The sequence below is a fragment of the Fundulus heteroclitus genome, chromosome 7 (assembly GCF_011125445.2).
Source record: "Fundulus heteroclitus isolate FHET01 chromosome 7, MU-UCD_Fhet_4.1, whole genome shotgun sequence".
Lineage (NCBI taxonomy): Eukaryota > Metazoa > Chordata > Actinopteri > Cyprinodontiformes > Fundulidae > Fundulus > Fundulus heteroclitus.
Genome location: NC_046367.1, coordinates 35,135,068 through 35,156,478, shown reverse-complemented (window position 1 = coordinate 35,156,478; position 21,411 = coordinate 35,135,068). Strand labels below are relative to the sequence as shown.

General features: G+C 42.1%; 1 protein-coding gene across 1 annotated transcript; it reads right to left on the bottom strand.

Annotated features, from left to right (window-relative positions):
* Positions 1-5,297: 5,297 nt before the first annotated feature.
* On the bottom strand, positions 5,298-9,572 carry ralba (v-ral simian leukemia viral oncogene homolog Ba (ras related)). The gene is made up of 4 exons (XM_012876964.3): positions 9,350-9,572; positions 7,536-7,744; positions 6,966-7,143; positions 5,298-5,962 (listed from the first exon to the last, which is right to left on the bottom strand). The coding sequence occupies exons 1-4, from the start codon at positions 9,461-9,463 to the stop codon at positions 5,840-5,842; spliced, it is 624 nt and encodes a 207-aa protein (XP_012732418.2). The 5' UTR covers positions 9,464-9,572; the 3' UTR covers positions 5,298-5,839.
* Positions 9,573-21,411: the final 11,839 nt, after the last annotated feature.

The window sequence follows — 21,411 nt, the reverse complement described above, 5'->3', positions numbered from 1 at the left end:
CACATTTTTAAAAATATTTTTAGTTGAAAATGTTTGCACAAAAAAACATGTATTTTTTTATTTTATTTTACCTTCTACTTCGCAATTATGCATATTTGTATGTGAAATAACATTTTTATTTATTTACCATCTTCAAGTCTGTGGCTGTAATGTCAAAAAAGTCTGAAATAAAAAGATAGAAAAACTGGGACCAGAAGTGTATTTGCATGACCTGGTATATAAATTATACAATCGGCACATTATTCATATTTTTTTTTAACAAAACTTTGCAGGATACTGTTGCTTTATTTTCGGGCAGAATCCATGTATAGCCTTGGAGGGTCAGCATGCGCTCACTCAGAGGAAAGCTTTATTTAATCCATTAACATTTAAACAAAAATGTTTCCCTTGTGTCATCTGTAATATTCCATACATTAGGCTATGGAAATAAATAAAGCATAGTCTTAAATTCTGCAAGAAGGAAATGTTTAATAAGGAGTGATAAACATTTAGTCATTCTGTCAGTCTCAGTCAAGACTGAATGAAGCCTCGGGGTGGAAGAGAAGCTGGTAGGAGTAATGATGGAGAAAACAGGAAACAGCACACAGGGCCTAGAGAGATGCAAGACTGCCATCCCATGGCCAAAGAGCGAACAAAAGTCCTCATGAGGCGCATTGTGCAGACAGCAGGAAATGGCACAGCCGCTAAAATAGGAGTTATTCTCCGTCCATTGCATTTATTTTATAGGTCGAGCGCAATCCCATAGAGCCGGTTTCTCTTTCTGTATATAATGAAGGATTGTGATGGTGCTTTATCACTTGAACATCCTCATCCCCAACATTAGCTCAGATATAATGAGGGTTATTCAGAGGACGGGGGGGCCCCCCTCCACAGAATGATAAAAGACCCGGGAGTGTGTCTGTGACATGGCATCGGTCATTAGCCTGCTTCACTTTGCCCTTTCATGTGTTTCTAAATAAGTGCCTTCCTGTGGGCTTAACAGACCACCTAATCTGCCTACTTAGAGGTGCAGGCGAGGAGTGGGAGCCCAGAGAGGTGAATTTCAGGCAGGTAAAAGTGCTTATCGGCGCTGTGACATGTTTAGCCTCTCCGGTGGAAATTCTGCCACAGGCTTCCAACCCCCGGCAGGTTTCACAGGTGATATAAATTATGGGGGGAGGGGATTAGTGTATTTATGTGAAGTATCCTGTGAAAGTGGAGCAGTGGCTTTCATAGATGTTACAGCTTTAAATCCCCACAGTAACTCTCTCTGCAGCTTTTTTTTCCTTTAAAGGTTAACGCTGATTTAAGAATTCCCCCGCCGTTGGCCTGTCTGATCAATACTTGTAAATATACAGTTCTCAGACCGGAGAGGTAGTCTTATCTCTGCTGCCGTGAAGAACAAAAGATCTGGAACTGACTTGATGTATGACAAAAAGAAAGACAACAACAACAACAAAAAACACAACATGTCAAAAAAGATTAAGTCAACTTTTGGAGCACGTGGAGGCGATATTACACAAAATCCCCACAGGATCGCCAGAACAGACTTTTACATAAAGCAGAATAGGGTCAGGAGAAAACTCGCTTTTGAGCAGATAGTCCCAATTAGTCCCTACAGAAAAAGCAGCAGGAATTTATTTAGGTGATTTTATCTTGAAAAGTACAACAGACTAAAATATAAGCTGATTATCCTAGATCTAACTACAGAGAAGGTGCAATACGTTTATGACTCCATTTCCTTCTACACAACACCAGGGAACCATGTTCTTATCCTTCGCACTGTAGCCATTTCACAAACGGCGTTACAGTCAGTCTTTGCAACCCCGAGTTTTACACTGTGTGAAATGAGCTTCGCTGACCCGGAGGCTCCCTGGGCTTCAGAAAAGTGAGCCCTTGGTTCGGCTGATCCTGAACAAGTTTGCCATGTGACAGAAGGTCGCGAGGTTAACAGCAAGGCTGGTAAAATATCAGTGTCACCAGTCAGGAAAGCAAGCCCCTGGCACTCAACTCGGCTTGGGAGAATCAAAGCCTTACAATGTGACTGTTGGATTATTTAAATAAAGCAAAGGCTGGTCCAAAGAAGACAAAAAAAAAAGTGACATTTGTCCTTTAGGGTTAATATAAATCTTTGAGCAGAACGTTGTTTAAGCCACAAACTTCATTACGTTTTAATGGGATTTTATGTGACAGACCAAGACAAAGTGAAGCTCAACTTTGAAGTGGAAGAAAATATATGAGTAGCAGGCCTTTGTATCGAGTCCCCCGTTCATCTTCAAACCCTGAATCCAGCGGAATCAATTCTTTTTTAGAACTTACCGTAAATAGCAAAAAGGGCCCGAGTCAATACTCTGTAGAAATCACTTCTGCTGCCGTTACAGCTGGCAGTCTTTAAGGGTATGTCTCTACCAGCTTTGCACCTCTAAAGACAGATTTGCCCATTCCTCTTCCCAAAATAACCAAAGTTCAGCCATTTTGAATGGAGAGCATTTACTGCATGTAAAATCAACCTTTAAGTCTGCCAAAGATTCTCAAATGGATTCTGGACTTTGACTGGGCCGTTCTAACATATGGGTCAGTAGTGAAATTGAACCTCCAGTCATGCTCCAGTTTTCAGCAGAGTTTCTTCTGTGATTGCGACCTTACTATCAAACTTTGATCAGTTTCCCATCCTCAGCTGAAAAAAAAAAAAAAAAAAAAAAAAAAAAAAAAAAATGCCACTGTGACAATGGTGTGTTCAGGTTGTTCCTCCTAGTCCTGATCTGACCATGGACATACTTTTGCGTGTTTGCTGTATCAGCTGGAAGCCATCTGGGAAGCAGGGCCCCTTATGGCTTTCTTTAAAACTACACTTTTCTCCTGTTGCCACTGTGCTGTAAAGAACTGTGTAGCATATGAAACAAACATCCTGTAGACACAGCCGTCCACCTGAGCTGTGATCCTCTGCAGCTCCCACAGTGGTACCCCGGGCCTTCTCGGCTGATTATCTGATTAGAACTGTCCCAATCTGACCAGTCCGTTTGGGTGCGTCGTCTTGTCTTGGTATGTTTGCAGCTGTGCCACTCTTTCTGTTTTGGATGGACAGAACAGTGCTCCCTGAAAAGTTAAGCATGGGGTATTACTTTCTAACCTGACCCCGCTTTAAAAATCTCCACAGCTTTATCCCTCACCTGTCTGCTGTGTTCCTTGGTCCTTGTTTGTTCACACTTTGAGCTACAAATCCCACACAAGTGGACTCTTATTAACTAATTAGCCAAAATTGGTTCCTCTTGATTTTTATTTGGGTAAACCAGAGTAAATGAGGGCCAAATAAGAGATGACATTGAAAAAAAAAAAAAGATCAAGAATCCTTTTTTGATAGAACTTTAAATACCCACACCCACCAGGAGAGGGCGATGTGTAACACCAAGCCTAACTGCGGGAAATTATTTCATTTCATTGAAATGTAGCTTGAATCAGTCATGGTTAACATCATTAAACACACACTGGTTTTAAATGATAAAAAAAAAGTTCAGGAATAAAGAAAAGCAACATTTATTTTGCAGCCTTCTTGCTGCAAGGAGACTGAAGCATATTCACAGTAGAATACATAAAACAAAGAAGGCATGTTACAAAGAATGGCTTAGGCAGTGGTAGAAACACCTCACTCACCATAGCACTTGATTACACAAGAGTTATGAAGCAAAGCTTTGCTCAAAGACACAGTAAGGTAGTATAGTTCTGACAAATTGCACTGTTGGCGCACATACATGGTGTACAAACGTTTGGATCTGCGGTTTGATTGGCACAAACAATGTAAAAGTCTCCACTGTGCACAAAACTCCATTCGTAGGAATTGGCAATGAAATGCAAGTTATTAAAATTTAAGAAACAACTGGTTTCTTACAATTAAACTATAGACCAAAACGCAGGCATGTCATCATTGAAGATTGTCAACAAAATGGCAGAAGATTGGCATTTATTTAAAAGAAACAAGAAAAAACAAAACTGCACTGTTAGAAAGGTCAGCATACGTGGTTGTGGAAAGTCAAGTCAGCTCTTCTTGTTGCGACTCCCAGTGAAGCTACTAGAAACCAGTAAAAATATCGCATATCTGCACAAAGGATGAATTAATGAGATTTTCAGTCCCTAAAGATTTATTTTTGTAGCCTCTTGCCTGCAGAACTTCAAAGCATTTCTGTGATTGACTGTTTGTAATCCTGTCAGGGCAGGAAACGGGGAGATAAAAAGGTCTGAGAAGTGAAATATGGGAAAAAAAAAAAAAAAAAAAAAACACCTCTCTCTCTAATTGCATTCCACTACCTTGAGAATCATCTATGGGCATAAAGGTCACAAAGTCTGGAGGAAAATAAAACTTCTTCCACAGTCAAAGAAAGATAATCGTTTGAAGCGTTCGTCGATTCGAACGTAACCAAGTTGCAAAGCTGAGCCTGAACTGATAAAATGGATAAGACCGGCGTGTTTGCCAGGCAGAGCAGTAATGTCAATCAATCCCCCCAAAAAATAAATAGAAAAATACAGTTTAAAAAACTAAAACTGGACTTCTATTCTGAAGCTGAAGTCGCTTTGCTTCCCATCCAGGAAATTTTCTCAATTCAAAATGTCTGGAGTAGTTCCAAGCTTTATAGACCTGCAGGTGAGATCTTGTTAGCTTAGATTCACATGTAGATTCACCTGGAACTGATCACCCCAACAGCAGAGAGTCATTAGGCTCAGCCATGCGTCTGTGTAGACATTGTTTAGTTTCTCCAATATAAAGATCAGAATATTATTCCCTGCACTGAACTGCATATACCACTCCGCTTATCTTAGGTTTGTTTCTCAAGGATTTGTCCTTAGACAGACTCTGTCTGAGGGTCCTGTTGGGTTTGACATGTACGGGGATCTTGTGTTTAGAGAAAATCCTCCTGAGTTTTTCAGACTCCAGCAACATATGGAATGACGATGTTTTTGCACTTGTTCTGCTCCATGTTCTGTTCTGTGACATGTCTTTTGGATTTCCTTGCTAATTTGACAAAAGCCCAGTTAAGGTATCCACAGGTTTGGAGAGCATCTTTGACAAGTTTCTGTTCCTTGTTCTTCCCTTCTGTCCTAGTGGGGACATGCTGGGTTTGATGGTGTAAGGTTCTGATGACAGAAAGATATTGGACTGTGTGAGTGGCTTCCCCACAGACTTTAATGATGAGGCTTCCATCTCTTTCCAAAAATCACATTTTGAATTGAGAATCTTTTCTGGACGGGAAGCAAAACGTCTTGAGCTCCAGAATACAAGTCCAGCTGTTTTATTTTTTTTAAACCATTTTTTTTTTTTTTTTGGATTGATCATGACCTGGACGAATCTTCACCAACGCCATGAATGGACACACATGACGAACAGCAGCGTTACAGTTCCTTGTAGTTTGATAACAGAAAGAAGTCTTCTGCGCTCACAGAAAACATGTATGTGCATATTATGGTTAAGAGTGGCTTGAGAAATTAGACCTGTTGTTTAATTAGCGTAAAAAGTAAGACAATATTTCTGCGTTAAAACGGTGGAGAATTTCTTGAGCAGCATAGTTAGTGTCACTGGCAGTTTGGTCATTAGCTTAGTGTGAGCCATCAAGCACTGCAGTCCGAGTCACAGTAACGACAGTGGTCATCTTCCAGGAAGACCCCCCCCCCTCCCCCACCCGAACAAAATCCGAGTTTCGGTAAGTACAATTTGCAACAAAGTGGTTGAGGTTACTGTAGACACTAATCTATCACAAGCTATTACAAAAATAATTATCAATTCTCCATTTAAATGACAATGAAAGACATCTGCTTTGTTCCCCAGCGATACAGTTGTGTGTTGTGGCTTTTATTTAGGTCCATGAAGAGCTCAGAGTAAACAGCATCTCTCTCTGAAACTCTTCTTACTCTTCTTGTTCTTTCCTTTACCGTTTTTGTCCTTGTTTTCAGTCATTTTCTTGCCACGCACCTCACGCATAAGGTCAAAGAAAACCTGGAGAGAACAAGCGGACTTTCACTTCACTGTTTGGGAGCGAGGGGGGAAAAAAAATAGCAAACAATTCAATTTGAGTTCATGTTAAAATGTAAGACTTCCCAGAAGTTATGAGTTAAATATGGAGGGGTTACTGTATTAAGGCGGGGTTATGGTTTTATAAAGCTATGGCTTCAAAATAGTACAATATTCAATCATACAGGTCATACAGTTTGGTGTTTTTCTCTAGCAACAACGACTTTAGAGTAACTGCCGTTGTCTCCATGTATAAAGCATGGAGTCAGCTGGCCCCTCCCCAGCTGTTGCTGCGCACTGTCAGTCAGCTTGCTGGAGAAAGGATACTATACACTCTTCCTTCACTTACAAGAGAAAAAAAAAAAAGTGTATCTGTCTGAAAATTTCTAGTCGCAAAAACTGCAACTTTTCTGGGGTAGAAAAAAAAAGTTTTGCCACTTATTTATCCTGCTAAAGGATAAACATTTTAAAAGTGTTTAAGTGAACTATGAGTGGCCTGTCTGTTAAGCAGCTAACAGCAGGTTAGCTACCTGAGCACACAGCCTTACTTACTCACCACCCAATGTCTTCTTGTTCTAATTTTGTAACTCTACAAAGACCAGAACAACACCATGATAATTTCATACTGGCCCCTGGTTATTACAGGCATGTTGAGCTTCTCAGTCTATAAAGAATACTGTGAAGGCCTCTTATTCAGTGCAGCGGTCTCTAACACAGACCCACTCTAACATGGAACTGGCAAAGAATCGGGATTACGGCACAAAGATCTCATCAGATTTAAAACCACATACGAGCTGTGGCGAGTCTAAAGATGCTTGAATGAACCAACTTCCAAGCATCGCGGGAAAAAAAAGGGGAATAAAAAGGACAAATATCAGATCTGATTTCCTGTGGATAGAGACTGAATCTACTGAGCCCAACTTTGGCATCTATACCTAAAAGTTCAGCACAGTTCTGTTCAACAAAGACGATGTGTGAGCGGTGGCACCTTATCCACGTTGGCTCTGGTTTTGGCGGACGTCTCGACATACTGGACCCCCCACTCCTCAGCCTTCCCGCGCGCCTCGTCCACGGACACCTGCCGACGATCCTCCAGGTCCGACTTGTTCCCGACCAGCAGGAGAGGGATCTTGTCCTCCTCCGCCTTCACCCGCAGGATCTGCTCCCTACGCGCACAAACCAACACTCCCATAAGCAGCTGCGGCGGTTTTTAAATATCAGTTTTATACGGATTCTTAACAGTTAGCGGGCAGAACCAGTCCTTTTGTAATGTATGGGGCTTTTTTTTTTGACTGACTGGACAAAGGTTTAACCCTAAAGGTCATAATGAGACAACAGTCACGTTATTTTTGGACTAACACTGAAAAATCTAATGTTGTGGTAAATCGGACCTGTCCAGAACAACGACATGATCAAGGAGAGGAAGAAATGTAATTGAATCATTTCGGCGATCGCAGTCATTACCAATACAGCGACACGTAATCTAATTTCCATCTCATTACGGTCGTGGACCTTCGGCAGATGCCACACTTACATGCCCGCCTCATCGCATCATTACCTGAACTCATCAGTGGCGCTGAAGGACTCGTGCTCTGTGATGGAGAACACCAGCAGGAAGCCCTCCCCGCTGCGAAAATAATTATCCCTGATAGCGGCATAGTCCTCCTGGCCAGCTGTGTCCAGGATGTCGATCTGGACTTCCTCCCCATCCAGCACGACCTTCTTCCTGTAGCTGTCTGCCTTGGTGGGCTCATAGTCCTCGACAAACTGAGGAGGAGGAGGAGATCAGGTCTCACTTGTGGTTTTTAGTGTCCTTCACACTTGAAAACACAACAACATAAGGATGGAGCACGCCAGCAGACTTACACGGCCCGTAACCGTTCTTACAGGTTGCCGCGTTCCAACAACAAACTGTGATGCATTTTTGTTGTGATTTTAGATGAGTGACCAACACAGAAAACAATCTAAAAGGTTGACGATTCCGGCTTTGAACTAAAACCCCACTTCCCACATCCTTCCTATTTTGGGTTAAAGCTCAGACTAGCTTAGCATCCATTTCTATTCACCTCCCCCAAGTCAATAATGTGCACAACCACGTTTTGCTGAGGTTGCAGCTTCCGGCCTTTTAGGGTACATCTCTACCAGCTTTACACGAGTAAAGACCCTCCTTAAATCCCTCAATTTGAGACAGACTGAACGGAGAGCATGTGAACGGCAACCTTTAGGTATAAAACAAGTATAAAACTTTATGTAACTGGGAAATTAATGGATAGATACCGTTTTCAGCTCGTCTATTTTAGGTCAGTATGTCCCTGATGACGAGGTTCACGGCTAGCTAAAAGTAACGTGCCGTCTCTCCGTTCAGTTTCATCTTTTGTTATGGCTCCTAGGGATGTGTCAGGCTAAAAACCGTTTCTACCGTTGTTACACAGTTCAGAAAATGTGCCAATGTTGAAAAGTTGTTAGAAACCGGCGGTCATAGAATGTATCCAACTGTCATAAATGTAAAAGGGATTCTGGGTAATCTTTAAGCGAGAGGGTGCAACAGAAAGCATGTGAGAACCAGCGGACAGGGCTTTTATAGGCCCGTTTACACTACACCTAAATACCGAGCCATGCCGAGACCAGTCCAAGCTTGGATCAGTTAACCGGGATAAAAACGGCCGTTTACACACAAGAGTTATCTTGGTTACCTCGGTTCCTTGGTTGCTACTCGCCTCCTAGTGGCGATCTGCGGTACTACCGCTCTCTGGGATTGAAGGCGGGACCGAGCAAATTAAAATGCAGGCGCCCGTAACATTCAGGATGTTATGGTTAGACAGAATCGGCTTTTGGGACGTGGATAAGACAAACAAACGTCTAATAAGGATTTACAGACACAGGAAATAACAACAGACACTGAGGTTCATCACGCTGCTAAGCAGAATCATCTCTGGAAACCGTGTGGCACGGTAAGGAAGCTAGTATTATTATGAATGTCTGAAATTTGTCTGGATGGAGTGTGAATCGGGACGTGCAGCCAGACACGCCGGAAAAACCGCGGACAGTCAGCTGACTGTAAGGGGATGACGCGGTCTGCTCATGCGCTCTTCGTTATCAGGTAACCGGGATAAAAAAAAAAACAGTCCGAGACCTAGTAGGAAACTGGTCTGCAGTTAGCACGGTCCGGTTATGTTTAGCGTGATCCAGTTCAGTCTGCTGACCGTTTACACACAAGAGTTATCTCGGTTACCGAGCTCGGACTGGTCTCGGCTCGGTTAAAAAAGTGTAGTGTAAACGGGCCTGTTTAAACCAATTAAACAAAAGGGAACAGGACTTAACTGACAGGAAGGGAGCTCACGGGTAAACCAGGTGACCGTAGCATCGACTCACCTCGTCATACATGAACTGCAGCGTGAGCGCCGACTTGCCGACGCCTCCGCTCCCCACCATGATCACCTTGTGCAGGGCCAGAGAGCTCTGGTTTTTACCTTTATTGGCGGCCATCGCTGGGTTCTTCGTTCCGTCCTTCTTACACACTCAAACACATGTGCACACTCGCACACACAGCCACACATACACACACACGCACGCACGCACACGCTGGTACGCTACAGCGACCTGTGAATGACAAGAGAGGAAACTCAGCAGCGCGTACAGTGGAAGACGTCGATGAGGAGGGAGATCGGGGGCGGCGGATGGACAGATGGCGGTTGTTACTTAACGGCCCTTGCATCGACAGCAGCACGCTGAGCCAAGGCTCTAGGCCGAGTTCCAACAAATCTCGAATCTTAGCACCCGCTGCCCCCTTTACAGTGCCAAATTGCCTACTCATGAATCCGAGGACTTTATAAAGTTGGCCATCAAAAGGTCATCGCGGCTGATCAGGAGTAATGAAGCCATCATTCTCCACGGCGCGGCTGAATTTACGAAAGCATTAAAACGGAGCATCATGTGCTAAACCCATTAAAAAGAAACGGAGGAAAAAAAAAAGAAAAAGGAAAAGTGACTGGCCATCTATCTGCTTTATAAGAGCCCTGCCCTAAGTAGGTGAAAGCTCAGAGTCAATTGCTTTTTGCCTGACTTCAGTATCTTCCATCCCCGTCAGATCTAACTTTTAACCAGAGCGTCCATTGCAGACGTCTGAAATGTCTCACCCTGAATGTGAATTAAAACAGAAATCCTTTTAAAAGGGTGTCCAATGCTCCGAGGGCTGAAAGCCGAGCTTCCCTGCTTAATATTTATGTTTTTAAAATTGTGATCATGTCTGCATGCCTGTGTCGACTATAACCCTCTCTCCATATTGTTCCACCAGCTAGAGGTCACGCCCGTTTCATGACGTCTTTAACCTCCGTTTCCTGCTGGGAGTTTATTTGCAGAGTGCACTTTCTGTTTTGACAGCCTTAAAAAGGCCAACAAATCATGTTTATCTTCTTTTTTTTTTCCAAAGTAAAGTTAATGATGTTTTGTAAGAAATAAGCAAAGTAGTAGTTTTGAGGGTTCTACTTAAATGTAAGTATTTATAGAACAGAAGTGGATAGATAAATCCAGCTGATGGGATAAGGCGCTAACAACTTACTGGCTTCATGAGAAAAAGGTGATATTTTAGCAACAGCTTAAGGATTTTTTGTTCTTTTCATAGACTAAGGGGTTTTAAAAGCAATCTGTTGAAAAAGCACATAGAATAATTCAGTCCAGGCTTGACTGGTCTACTTTTCATGCTAACCCTCCAATCTATAGTGATCCTAACAATAAAAAAAGCACAGAAAATTAGAGATGAATCATTCTGTCTGATCTCAGGTTTTTGTAAATGTTCAAACACTGACAGAAATTTTAGCCCATCTGTGTTTTCTTTAAGAACCAATAAGTCCTTCTGTCCAGAAAATACAACACCTGCTGAGCATCTTAAGGAAAGTCAACATAAGGTATGACCAATTACATGCTTACAGATTATTATGTGAATAACATCCCAGGCAGCTGATAAAGGGATTAAATTCCTGGATACAAAACGCTGTGCACACTCAGGGATTACATATATATCTAACGCAATGCTTTCTGCTTTTAAGATTCCTTTGATTATTGACGTCACGACCCTCTCTGGCTTTCTCCAAACCAGCGCAGAGCGCATACGTGGATATTTGAGTAAATGTAAACATAAATTTGGTTTATAAGAAGACAGAAGAACAGCTGCAACATTTCTTCAGCCTTCCCATCATCAACGGTCGTTTACTGCGTGTGTAAAAGCCGTCCCTCTAAAGACTGTTTTTTTTCAAACCAAAAAACAAAAGTTGAATTGAGATTTTAAACTGGCTTCTTCATCTGGTTTTTAAAATGAGCGATTAGTTTTACTAATTGATAAAAAAAAAAAAAAAAAAAAGCAGCTGCTGTGTGCGTTCCCTGTAGAGCGTAGATTTCCCTAACCCAACTGAGATTTTTAAAAGGCTGCCAACATTTCCAAATCCAGCATGTTCCTCCCCTCCCCGCAGACATGTCTGTACATGTAAAAAAAAATACGGTTTCCATTTAAATAGTTTATCGCTTCCTTCGGCTCCATTTTTTAAACACGTTGCTTATAACCGAAAACGTTAAACCTCAAATCTTTTTTTCCCAGATTGGACTGCTGTTTGTGTGACCCAATGTAGCTTAGGTATGTTGAGTTCAATGATAAGATTTCACAGCCAATCACGATGATAAATCACCAATTTCAGCCAATTTGTCCCTATTGAGAATTACTTTTGTTTTCTAGAATAAAAAAAAAAAGAGATGTAATTCAGCTCAAACTGTTCTTTCTTTCCTGTTTAGGATGATGAAGTTCTGGTCCGATCAGTGCGGGTGTGTTCTGTTTTGAATCAGAGCGGTACAACTTCCTGATTCCCTTAAAAACTGAAACAGCCCTTTAGTTCTGCATTGTTAGTGAGCCTAACCCAAAATGTTGGACAGCCACTCAAAAAAATCACCTCCTGTTTTACTTCAAAAATTATACCATCCAAAAGAAACACTGGATTCATATTAGCTTATGTAAAAACAGCAGCTAGATGGCACTTTGTGAGACCAAGGAGGAAAAAAAACATCTGTTAAACGCATTTATTAAAAAGACATGTGTATTTTGACTTGTATTAATCTGCTGGAAGCATACAAATACCAGGAGGAGGAATTTCACATATTTTAAGTACATTTTTAACAAATCAATACAACTAATCTATTTTATTAGAGACCATAAATGTTGTTGGTAATTTATGGTCCTGGGTCTACTGTGCTCTGAGGCAAAGCACTTCTCAGTCTATGGGAACGTCACACAAAGACTCCATTTCTTTACCTTGCTACGGACTGTTGTTACTGCTGTCGTCTACGTCACTGTTGCTCAGGACACCAGCAGCGGTGTCCCGCCAAAAAACCACCAGCACGCATCTCCAGAACCAAATATCAGCGAGCACAAAGATCCAGAATGGTCCTGCAGCCTGAAAGCTGCTCTGAGGCGAAACGCTCCTGTGCGCTAATGATGCCAAAACTTCATTTTCCGCCCTCCCTTACCCGTTTGTTACCTTATCTTTTCCACTTTCCCCCCCCTCCTCCTCTCTGCAGACAGATCGTTCCCTCCTCGCGGGATGTCAGGCTCACGGAGGCACTGAGCTGATTCATAGCAGCGCTCGTATTCTGCTCCTCCCTAACGGTAAACATTCCCGCCTGAAACCAGCAGCACAACCGTGCGCGCTCCGTTCAAGTGACAAGGCTGGGAAAAGATGATCGTCCTTAAAAAAAAAAAAAAATGTATATAAATAAATAAATCCTCCAAATTTTCACTTACAAACAGAGGGGAAACGTGTCTTAGAAATAAAATCAGGAAACCCTCACCAAACATGCAGAAATGAGCTACTTAAGATATGAGACGTTTCTGCAACGCTGTTAACAGATAACAGCATCTTCATGTGTAACGGAGGAAAACACTGAGGATGTGGCATCATGGCTCCCCTCTCCCTAATCGGGAATGGAGCCTGACCTCTGCCCTTCCTGTCTTTGTTATCCTAAACCAGGCCAGTGAAATAGCTGAGGGGACGGATCCGCACGCCATCACCTTCTGGTGCAACTTGCAGGATTCAGCACTTATGTATACGGGTCACCATATGAATTATTCACATGGAACCCACTTCTTGGTGCACAGGCACAGATGGCAACAGGGGCCGGCTCTAAACAGAACCCGCCAAACTACTTCAAGCAAAAGGTTCCAACGGTACTGGGCGGTGGGCTTGGTCTGGGGAGAAGCTCCGACGGTCAAAGATAACGTGGTGTCCTGGCTAGACCCTCGTGCTCGGTACCAGCCCGTTCCAGAGGCTTGTTTAAAGGGAGGGGCGACGTGTAACAAACTGCTTTGGTTGCTAGGCTTCTGAAAAATAGATGAGAGCGGTGCAATGTGTGCGGCAGAAATTCATTAAAAAGCCCTTTGGAGAATGGGCCAGACTCGGAGGCTTATTTAAAGACTGGGGTGAAGCTGAAGCAACCTTTTTTTCCAGGATTCACACGCTCATAGCTGCGAGTTTTTCTCTCTGTCTAAGACTACAAATGTTTCACTCACTGAAGATGCCACTCGTTCGCCCGCTTAACCCAAAGTGCAAGCTCTGGTCCTTTAAGCACAAGCTAAAACTCCTCACTTAATCGTCTGGTTTTTAGAATATTTAGCATGATGTTTGTTACTTAAAGGGGGTTCCTGTGCACACGCGGCACAAGGACAGCTGGGACCTGGATTCCAGGACGACTTCTCTTCCTACCGAGCCAGTCGGCCCTTATGTACAGCAGCCTGGTCTGAGACCTGGTCGCATGTGGCGCAACAACGCGTTGCCTCATCAGCGTTGATGCTCCTTAAGTTGCATCACCAAACAAACAACTTATGGCAGCCAAATATTAAGTTAAAGCCAAACACATACAACAGCATAGAAATAATCCTCCTTGGCACTTAAAGTCGGCGGGCATGTGCGACACTCTCCAAAGGGGAGGAGGAGACCGCTATCTGTTCTGTGTTGTTCTGATTTGAAACGCTAGGTGTGATTATTACTTATTTCTCCTTTCATGGGTTTACTGCTACACACTTTACATCCACAGAAATAAGGGCTGAACGATTTTGGAAAATAATCTAATTGCGATTTTTTTTCTTAATATTGCGATTTAATGCATTTTTTTTCCCAGTTTAATTTATCATGTCTTTTTAAACATATACAAACAACAAATCATTTTGTTTCATTGCTGTGCAGATTAGTTGCTAAAAGACCTGCAGCATCTAAACTAAGAGCAGAAATGATTGTGTTCTGCCTATGATATATTTCAACCAAAATTGCAATTTTGACTTTTCTCTGCGTTAACCACAAGCAACAAAAATGGCGTCTAAATAAAGATGTTTGTAAACAAGGACTATTTAAAACAAGAACTTTTAATGTTTCCATTAATCAGAATATTATTCAAGAGAACAGTGCAACCAACAAGCAAGTCTATGTATTAAACTGATTGACCAGTACTTAATGCTATGTATGATTATATAAACTCTAAAACAAGTAATAAAATTAGATTATCTCACTGCTGCAACTGTCTTCCCTTCCATGTGGAGGCAAACCCACTTTAAACATTTTACCAACACCTAATGGACGTGTCTAATTCCCTGATTGTTACATAGCCAAAAATTGCAGACTCTGCGATTTGGAAATTGCGTTTTTTTAAATCGCGATTATATTGAAAATGCGATTAATTGTTCAGTCCTAACAGAAATTTCTGGCAACCCTTTCAACCACTTCTATTTCCAAAAGGCTGTGTACGAAATCCCCAAAACGACGCAGGAGCACTGGGGCGCCGTGCACTGGGGCTGCCTAAACGAAATGGCCGACTCAGTTTTCATTTAAAAGGCTGAGCAAGTTTGATGAGTTTTCAAAGACATCCGAACTTTGTTCTTGAAGGACGCTCTTCTTCTTGGACCCAAGTACCGGGGATTTTTTCCCTCCATTTAACTAAACTTTCAGCCATGAGGTTTAGGAGAATCTGCTCACACCATCCTGAAAGATGGAAAACGTGATTTAAAACAGACTTACTAATTGGAGCAGAACGCTTACACTGAAATCTCAACGACGTGTTTGTCTAGCGAACCGCTTTGCTTTCCTCCTCGCCTGCATCGGCTGCTCGTGTTGCATCTACAACCCTCGCAGCAAATAAAGCTTTTAATGAGCCACCTTTACCTGCTACCACTCTCAAAATTAACTCCAGAAACGTGAAGGATAAACTTTTCTCTCAGCTCGCTATGCCAAAACGATAACCCGGGCCGAGTTGCACAGTAATGAGGGAAGAGTGAGACTATGTGTGACCCCCCCCCAGACCCGGCTTGAAGACTGCGGCTTGTTTATCGTGGCGCAACAAACAATGCATAATTGAAGCGCGAAGCCCTGCAGGTGGCTGCGCAGAAATGCGTTTGGCATTTCAGATATAAGCAGTTCTAACAGTCGCTGCCCGTGGAGATCAGGAAATGATTTACTACGCTTAAAAAGACGGCGACGGCAGCAAGGAGCCCGTTTCACTCCACAATGCATACTAACAACTCTTGGCCTGCGGGAGTGTACAGAGAGGCCTTTGACAAAACTGGGCAACGGAGACCTTAAATCCTGTCTGTGTCTGGATCCTCCGTCCTTTCAGCAACACTAAGTGGCCTTCTTTTCTCTCATAAACAAATCTCCATTTAAAACACTTCCCCTCTTATTACATACGGACATATCTTCAAGCTAAAAATGAGGTGCCGATCAAACTGTTCTCGATTCCCCCCCAATTTCTTAATCATTTTGGTGGATATAAAAAGTCCAAACCTTCTATGTTGATGTAGAAAATCAGACCAGGCCCAGTGCTCAGCTGGTGATACATCTCAGTGCCTAACATACCTTCTGGAGTCGTGGTCAAACAGTTCAGTCTTCGTTTCATCTGACCATAACACAGTTTTACGTCCTTCTCAGACACTTTAAATTAGCTTGGGTGATATGGCTTAAAAAGAAAATCTCAGATTTTTTATACCGATTAATCGATTTTTCCCCCTCCTTTCGTTTCAGAAAAAGACATTATTTCAAAAAACCTTTATGTCAAGCGTTTAGTCTGGGAGTTGATCTGAATTCAAAGTGCAACTAGATACAAGCTGTGAAACATTATGGTAAACCAAGATGGCCGCCCTGCCACTGTAAACAATGAAAATATAACAACATTTTTACTGACAGTGGTTTTACATAATGAGCTGAGAACAGGCTTCACTAGTGTAATTTCAAACTAACTTAAAAAAAAGAAGTAAATGAGTAAATTAAAAAGCTTCATATTATGATAAAAAGTTTCCTCTTAACAATATTTTGACAATTTATTTTCCTAAACATTTATTCAGCATTGCATTGGAGCCCAATCTCGATTTTCCAAAGATTTAAAGTTCAAATTAATTGATTAAATCAATGTATTGCCCGTCTCTACATGAAACGTGTTGCTGAATTTAGCCAGGCTTGGACATTATTCTTTAGAAGACAAAGTCCATGTTCTGTGGTCTAACGCCTTGGAAATAACTTAAATATTGGTGGTCTCCTGACAGAAAACGTTTAAAAATGAGACACCTCTGATGGGCTGGTAGCTTTCTGCAGACCATGCAACCAAAAACACAAAAAAGTCAGGAATAGCCTGAACTTTATTTGGGTGTTTAGTTTCCTGTTGATCAGAGGCACTTTAAATGACAGCAGTTGTGGCGTCTAACGTGACACGGTTGTCACCTCTGAACACAACCACTTCCCCAGCTAGAACAGGGTGTGCACACTTCTGCATTAGTTTAGTTAAACCAGCCACATTAGTTTAGCTTTTTTGACATGGGGGTAAATTCCAGAAAGGTTTCTAACTCAGACGTTTCCTTCAGTTTGTACAGCAAAGAAAAAGGCCTTATGGGGCCTGTTCTAACAGAGGACATTTAATCTCCTATTAACGCTGGAACAATATAGCAGCTACAGCTATAGTTCCACGGGGTTATTCTATTTGTGTCCTCTTCCCAGAATAGAAGCACAGAAAGGGAAAATTGATTAATTGACCAAAGTGTGTTTTACTGACGTACAGTAGGTGGCAATGTTCCCCCTGTAAGGTCAATTCTAATGGGTTGATTTTTTTTTTTTTCTGAACAACCTGCAATGCTGTGCTAAAAACAGCTGGCAGGTTATTTCGTAATGCAGTTCATTAGAGAGCTCATCAGCTTTAACAGCACAGGATGCTTCGCACGTATGCGTCATCTATGATTGTGCCTTTTGCAGATAGAAAACCTCTCCTGCACTTTTATGGAGCGCTGCAAAGCCCAGTTATTTAATAACAGGACAGAAACAAGCCAAGAACTATGATTACATAGCATAATGGATTACATAGATTATGCAAAACAACCATCATAGGTTTTCCTTAAATATAGAGAGACTGTTACTAAAACATTGCGTTGCGTTTTTCAATGAAAGGAAACCAAATAAAATGTTTCAATGATAATCATGTGAAACTGGCATGATTTTTGCATGTCATATGTAAAAAAATAAAAAATAAACCCTTGAATGACCAGATTTGATAATTTGTCATCGTTAAGATTCAGAATGTGTAGTGTTGAAAGAATAATGTGATCTCAAATCAATAACAGGCTTAATGTCATGCAGAATGCTGTTGATGCAGTCACCGTCTCCACTTTGCCACTTTTTGGATGACACAATGTTGAAATATGAGGTAGAAATTTGAAAGTGGGCAAGTTCTACGTCGATGGCTCTCGCAGCAACAGTGCCTGCTCGCTCGTTAGCGATTCTGACAACGTCCCGAACGCCAGCGAGACATTTGCATTCACGTGTCCAACTCAATCAGAGCATTATCAGTCATTAAAAGGTTTCCTGAATTTTAGTAAGACGACAATAAAACGAGTGATTTGCATTCCTAGACTCAGGCAGCAGGTTGTTGTGTAAATTCTCGTGTCTGTTTTGGGGGGGGTGTGAGCATTAGCAGAAATATGTGCACACCAACACATTTGGGAGTTTAGACAACCCACTGAAAGGGTGGCCATGATTACAAAGTGTGTTCGCAGAGCAAGCGCGAGGAGAAATCAGCAACAGAGCCAAGAGACCGAGGAACGGGGGGGTGGGGGGAGTGATCTGAGGGATGCCAGGTGTCTCCTACATTAATACGGGAACTAAAATTGGAGACTGTGCTGCCGCCAATTAGGACGCAACGAATGCCACCACCATTATTTATTTTAGGTAAAACTGAAATAAAAACAATGAGCATAAGCTGCATCTGGCCCATGGAAGCAGTGAACTTAGATCTAAAGCTCAGTTCCTCACAGAGGTTCCCCATCATGCTGAAACAAAGCTGGATTTTAAAAAAAGGCAAACAACTGCCACAGGTAACGTCTGTCACAGCTTGCTAAACATGCCCACAGGCACCAGCTGCCAGCACTCAGAGAGAATTAATGAATATGAATAAACAAAGCAGAAAAAAAAAGGGTTGAATGTTTTTGCAGATTCATATTTGCATAACGTGTTCCTCTTCCCGCTGGAAAACAGGATGCTATGCTTTACAGTACCAGCCTCCTGACATCCCCGCCTACGGTACACGTATACGAGGGAGGCTGCCCTCAGCAACCAAAGATAACTGAAGCTATGCATCGGCGCCATCGATGTGTCAGCTGAGAGTCTGAATCAATCCCTTCTGCTAAAACAAGGGTGTGCAACCTGCGGCTCCGGAGCCACAGGTGGGTCTGATCGGCCTCAACAATGGCCTTTAAAACTAAAGTGGGGCAAAAAGGACAAAGAACTGAACAGCGTCTTAAAATACAAAGGTTAAAAAAAAAAAAATTAGTTCCATGTGATTTCTATTGATTCGATGCAATATCTGGGTAGAATATCAACAGCAGAATAAAACTAATGGCAGATGAAAGTTTTCCCCTTTTTTCCCCTCATTAGGTCACATACAATGTAACATTTTTCCCCCATGGACCTTCATTTCTTCTTTCTGGGGAAAACCACAAAGGAAGGAAGAAACTGTGGTTCTTTAATTTTACAATGAAAACAAGTCTTGAAAAGTTTGTCAAGAGCCACACAAGTTATGCAGCTCTTTTGAAAATTGTGTTTAGCTTGACCAAGAGTAAAAAAAAAAAAAACGGCTCTCTGGACTATAAAGATTGCTGAGCCCTGCCCTGGAACCAATAAGCTCGTCTTCCTCTCTTACTGCAGATGATTGCCAGGGGTCGGATGACCTAGCCCTCAACAAATTTCTCTAACGTTTAAACCTCTGCTCACGCCTGGTACTAAAAAGGTGTTCTGGCTGACACTAAAAACAGCCAAAAACAACCATTTACACCTGGCAATAAAACCCTGAAGGATCAGATTCCAATTACCAACTTTACATTAGGGCTGAAACGGATTCCTCGAATGATCCGAGTTACTCAGTTACTAAAATTTCTCATGGCAAGTTGTCGGCCCCGAGGCTTCGTTAATTACAGCTTAACTATTCAGCGACCAGCGTTCGAGATGCGTGGTTGTTTGTGCTGCACATCGCTTTCCACTTTCGCCCACGATAGATTACGCAAGCAGATACGTGGACGCCGGGCGGAGGGCGACGACAACGGGCCGTTACGCTGTTTCGTACAACGCAGATGTTTGACGGCAACATAGAAAGGTCAGCGAACCTCCCGAATGTCAGCCAACACTAGTTGTTATTGGCTTGATGAAGAGCCCCCTTCAAGCTGCCCGACGTGACGCGACGCTGTGGGAATGCATCCAGAGAAGCAGCCAATAGACACACCAGGGCCCACATCCCCACCAGTCGTCCACGGTTACGCTGAAAAGGAATCCTGTGAGGACCCCGGTAACCCGCTTAATTGTTTAGCGATGGAGGCCATCGTCTAGAGTAGGGCTGGACGATATAGAAAAAAAGCATATTGATAAAATATAAATCATCGATATCGATGATTATCAACAAATTCAAAACACATTTAAGTGCAGCCCTGGCCGTTTTATGCTGTCGCTTAGCAACCTATTTTTAGATACAGAACACACAAACACTGAATTCAAACTCAACCCTTTATTAAACCAGCTTTTTACCAAAACTGCAAGTTTAAAATAAAAAAAAAAAAAAATGAAAGCATGCTCTTTTAGTTCTTTGAAGGGGGCGGAGCCTGGTTCCTGGGTCTGCGTTTGTGATTGGTTGAGAGAATGTAATGACTGTAATATTAACCTGCATTGCTAGAATACAAAAGGAAGGAAAACTGTTACTCTGTTGAACTTTCTTAATTGACCTTTTTTTTTTTCTATCATCGACTTATGTCTATCGATCGATATATATTGGTATTGAATTATCGTCCAGCCCTAGTCTAGAGGCCTAAAGTGAACATCAGAGCGGGGATGTAAGAGGATTTAAATGACTTGAACTAGCATGTGGTAGTTGCTGGTTCCAGATGGGCTTTTTTTTTTCCCATCTCAGAGGAGGATGGGATGAGCTATTTGAGGCGATGGAAACGCATCGGTAGCAAAAAAAAAAGCCTCTCGTTACAACAACAGTAAGAAGAACACCATCTCCCAATGCAAAAATGTCATTTTGGGTGCGAGGGACGATTTCTTGGCACACTTTAGAACAGTGGTTTCAATGTACGTACTGTAATGGCCTCCACAGTCATGAGACGTGAGTCAGATGGCGCACCGTTGGGATGAGGTGGAGTAGGAGATTTGCATCGTTGTGGACGTGCTGCAAACAAATCTGCAACAAATGTGTGCGCAAAGCTATGAAGTGAATATGAACCAGAATTACTGAGGAATGTCTTCATCGCAGTGTTGTATGAAGAATCAGACAGTTCTGATGGCTAAAGGGGGTCCAACCTGGCACCACACATGCCTATTTAATATATAGTCACCAGAAAGTTTAATGAGTCTGTTAACGTGGCAAACTGCGATATCAGACAGTTGGAAGACACCGGTGTAATAGTGTAATAAGGGTTCTCTGCGTGTGGACACAAAGTCTGAAATGTATGAGAGCCATCCAGACCGACCCTGAGGAGAAATGAAGGGGAAAAAATGTCTGCCGTGCTCTGACAAGTTACAGCGCAAAAGAACAGTAAACTTAGGAACACTAAATGAAACCCATGCTGAGTAAAAATAACATCATGGTTCAGCTGAAAAAATAGAAACAGTTTTCAAATGATTTCCAATTGTAAACAGAGAAGCATCCAAGCGGTTTGATTCAAACGGCCATATGGAAAAAAATAGTGTGACCGCATGTCTGCAAATGTCAATATAATGTTTTTAAGTTATGGCAAAAAAAAAAAAAAAAAAAAACTTAACGGATAGACTTAAATAAAAGCAGATTTACAGAAAGAAACAAAATTAAAAGTTATCTGTTCTGTCCACTTCATTTGTGGCTTAGTACTGGATGAAAGCAACTTTTGAATCAAATCAGAAAGAAAA

Bases quoted from the DNA above. Each gene is read 5' to 3' on its own strand.
- ralba (XM_012876964.3), bottom strand. From the start codon at position 9,463: ATGGCCGCCAATAAAGGTAAAAACCAGAGCTCTCTGGCCCTGCACAAG. The intron at 7,745-9,349 runs GTGAGTCGATGC...CCTCCTCCTCAG, and splicing joins TGCAGTTCATGTATGACGAG to TTTGTCGAGGACTATGAGCC. The intron at 7,144-7,535 runs GTAATGATGCGA...TTGTGCGCGTAG, and splicing joins AGCGCCACTGATGAGTTCAG to GGAGCAGATCCTGCGGGTGA.